This window comes from Eriocheir sinensis, chromosome 53, assembly GCF_024679095.1.
Source record: "Eriocheir sinensis breed Jianghai 21 chromosome 53, ASM2467909v1, whole genome shotgun sequence".
NCBI lineage: Eukaryota > Metazoa > Arthropoda > Malacostraca > Decapoda > Varunidae > Eriocheir > Eriocheir sinensis.
The window spans coordinates 11272841-11276834 of NC_066561.1; the positions used below are offsets into that span (position 1 = coordinate 11272841).

Consider the following 3994-nt stretch of genomic DNA (forward strand, 5'->3'; position numbering starts at 1 on the left):
AGAGAAGATTGCTGGAGTTGCCGCCAAGAATGGGTGGGCTCGGCATCACCAACCCGCAAAATCTGGCTGAGTCTGAATTCGGGAACTCAATCCGAATCACAGCCTCCTTGACCGGATATATTACCAATCAAAATGAAAGGGGAGAAGACAACCCTCTAGATATTAGGTCACTAAGGAATGAAATCTCCATAAACAGAGAAGGAAAACAGAGAGACACTCTGAGTGACCTAATGAGAGAACTCCCAGAAGACACAAGGAGGAGGACAGATATTGCACAGGAAGTGGGCGCTTCAAACTGGCTAACCACACTACCTATCAGGGCAAAAGGCTTCAACTTAAACAAAAAAGAATTTACTGATGCCCTTGCCCTCAGGTATGGATGGCCAGTGGATGGGCTCCCAAACATGTGTAACTGTGGTTCACCCTTCAACCAAAATCATGCCATGACATGCAAGAGAGGAGGTTTCGTCTGCATGAGACATGATGAAGTAAGAGACGTAACAGCTCAGATGCTGAAAGAAGTCTGCCACGATGTGACTGTGGAACCCATGCTGCTCCCTCTGCAAGGCGAACACCTCGCCAGACGCACCGCTAATGTTTCGAACGAAGCACGAGTGGATGTTAGCGCCAGAGGGTTTTGGACTCGTGGACAAAGGGCATATTTTGACATAAGGATCTTTGATCCCATGGCCCATTGCCACAGAGACCTGACCCTTGATGCAGCCCACAGAAGAAACGAACAAGAGAAGAACAGAGCATATGAAGAAAGAATACAGAATGTGGACCAGGGCTCCTTCACCCCGGTAGTATTCACGACGGCAGGAGGGATGGGACCAAGGGCGCAGAGCTTCTACGCAAGACTCGCCGAAACACTGGCGGATAAGAAACAACAGCCAAGAAGCAGTGTGGTCGCCTGGATGAGATGCAGGCTGTCCTTCTCCCTCCTGAGGTCAGCCTTGGTCTGCCTGAGAGGAACCAGGTCACCTGCACCCAAAACCCTAGTAGTTAAAATAGTAGTGGTAGTTGAAATAGTAGTAGTAGTTGTAGTAGTAGTAGTAGTTGAAATAGTAGTAGTAGTTGAAATACCAGTAGTAGTAGTAGTTGAAATAGTAGTAGTAGTTGAAATAGTAGTAGTAGTTGAAATAGTAGTAGTAGTTGAAATAGTAGTAGTAGTTGAAATAGTAGTAGTAGTTGAAACACTGGCAGATAAGAAACAACAGCCAAGAAGCAATGTGGTCGCCTGGATGAGATGCAGGCTGTTCTTCTCCCTCCTGAGGTCAGCCTTGGTCTGCCTGAGAGGAACCAGGTCACCTGCACCCAAAACCACCCGCATTGCTGACCTGGACTTTGAGGCGACGGTGGTTGATAGTCGTATCAACCACAAGCTCTGTTAGCTTAAAAATAAAATGTTTAGTAAAGTTTGTAATATTAAATAAAGGTGGTTGTCGGCCACAGTCATTGGCGGAGTGGGGCCAATGAATTGCTTTGTGAAAGGATATGAGAGAATGTACCGCTCACAATGCAACTCTAATAGATGGAGGCCCGTAGTAGTAAAAAAAAAAAAGTTGAAATAGTAGTAGTAGTTGAAATAGTATTAGTAGTTGTAGTTGTAGTAGTAGTAGTTGTAGTACTAATAGTAGTTGAAACAGTAGTAGTAGTTGAAATAATAGTAGTAGTTGAAATAGTAGTAGTAGTTGAAATAGTAGTAGTAGTTGAAATAGTAGTAGTAGTTGAAATAGTAGTAGTAGTTGAAATAGTAGTAGTAGTTGTAGTAGTAGTAGTTGAAATAGTATTAGTAGTTGAAATATTATTATTATTATTATTATTATTAGTAGTAGTAGTAGTAGTAGCTGAAATATTACTAGTAGTAGTAGTAGTAGTTGAAATAATAGTAGTTGAAATAGTAGTAGTTGAAATAGCAGTAGTAGAAGTAGTAGTTAGTAGTAGTAGTAGTAGTAGTCGTAGTAGTAGTAGTAGTTGAAATATTAGTAGTAGTAGAAATAGTAGTAGTAGAAGTAGTCATAGTAGTAGTCGTAGAAATAGTAGAAGTAGTAGTCGTAGAAGTAATTGAAGTAGTAGTCGTAGAAGTAGTAGAAGTAGTAGTCGTAGAAGTAATTGAAGTAGTAGTCGTAGAAGTAGTAGTAGAAGTGGTAGTAATTGAAGAAGTAAAAGTACTAGTAGTAGCGACACCAGAAGTCACGAAAAGAGAAGTAACCTTTGCTTGGATGCATTATGCACACACACAAACATACACAAACATATGAACACATACATAATATTTACATAGCACAAGCTTATACACTATAATTGAAAACCTGCACATATATACAGCCATGTTCATTCATGCTCATTAAACACAGATACACACACTCATTCCTAGCTCTACACACTCATTATGTATTAATATGACAACAGTTTCTAATACCTAATACATTATTAGCTAATAGTATTTATTTGGTAAAATTAGGGAAATGGTGACTAGTAATTACATTTAAGCAGTATCCATCATTGACAGTAGTGACTTTTTAGTTTATCCTTTATTTTTACTTTAAAAGAGTTTAAGGGTAGTGGTTTTATTTCCTGTGAAACATCATTCCATATTTTACTTCCTCTATAAAGAATACCTTGTTGAACATGAGAGGTTTTACACATGGGTATCATGAGGTCATTTGTTCTTCTTGTTGGAATGGTATGCGTATTTAGTTTAAATCCATTGTCTACTTTATACAACTTTAGAGATTTATAAACAAATGATAAGGTTTGGTAAGCAATAATATCATCCATTTTTAATACATTAAGGTCCCTAAAAATTGGTTGTGTGTGTGCAAATCTGTTGCTATGTGTTATGACTCAGTAATTTCTTTTGAGCAATGAACAAGGAGTTGATATAGGTTTTACATGCCCCTCCCCAGATTGCTGAACAGTATGGGTATGCTAATGATAAATACAATTGTTTAAGGCAAGCTGCATTACATAGATTCCTGATTTTATACAATACTCCTATTATTTTATAAATTTTATTTTGTGTGTCTTCAATGTGTGGTCTCCATCTTAATCTGTTATCTAACATCACTCCTAAAAATTTTGTTTGCTGTACTTCAGTTAGTGATATATCATCTATTTTTATGTTGATTGGTTGACTCGCGGTCATGTGGGTATGAGATAGCATATAGGAGGTTTTATTTACATTGAGTGCCAGTTTATTACTTTTTAACCAACTTATAACATGCTGTAGTTCGGTATTGAAAGTATTTTGAAGGCTAATTAAGTCTCGTCCCTGAAGAAATATATTGGCATCGTCCGCGAAAAGTATGAAATTTAGCTTTTTAGTACAAAGAGTTATATCATTAATATAGATTAGAAACAATAGTGAACCCAATATTGAGCCTTGGGGTACTCCGCAACTAATACTGTTTTAAATGGATGCTCTATCATTGATAACCGTGAATTGTTTTCTTCACGAAAGATAACTATTGAACCATTTGAATACTGGTCCCCTAATCCCATATGTATTTAACTTCTTTAACAAGACGGAATGATTAATAGTAGCAGATGCCTTAGTTAAGTCACAAAATACTGTTAAGTGGTACATTTTGTTGTCTAAAGCACTATAAATACTTTGTGTTAGGTGATGAGTAGCCAGTCCGGTTGAACAGTTAGGGTTGAATCCAAACTGATGTTCAGAGATAATTGAGTTTACTGTTAGAATATTAATTAGTCTGGTAGCAACTAGCTTCTCGAATATTTTACTTAAACATGACAGTATCGAGATTGGGCGATATTTGAGCACTGGTGATTATCACCTTTCTTGAAGATTGGAACTACTTTAGCTATCTGTATCTGAGTTGGAAAGCAGCCTGTTATAAATGAATTGTTGATGATAACTTCAAGAAATGGGGAGATTATTTCTTTACATTCTTTAATAACTCTGATATCTATATCATCATGTCCAGGTGCTTTTTTTCTTAAGATTAGTGATTATAGAGTTAATTTC

At 37.4% G+C, this 3994-nt stretch overlaps 1 protein-coding gene across 1 annotated transcript; it reads left to right on the forward strand.

Moving 5' to 3' along the window:
• The first annotated feature begins 295 nt into the window (after positions 1 to 295).
• Positions 296 to 1525, forward strand: LOC126983139 (uncharacterized). The gene is made up of 2 exons (XM_050835637.1): positions 296 to 949; positions 1277 to 1525. Exons 1-2 carry the CDS (start codon positions 405 to 407, stop codon positions 1392 to 1394), a joined length of 663 nt encoding a protein of 220 aa, XP_050691594.1. The 5' UTR covers positions 296 to 404; the 3' UTR covers positions 1395 to 1525.
• The last annotated feature ends 2469 nt before the right edge of the window (positions 1526 to 3994 follow it).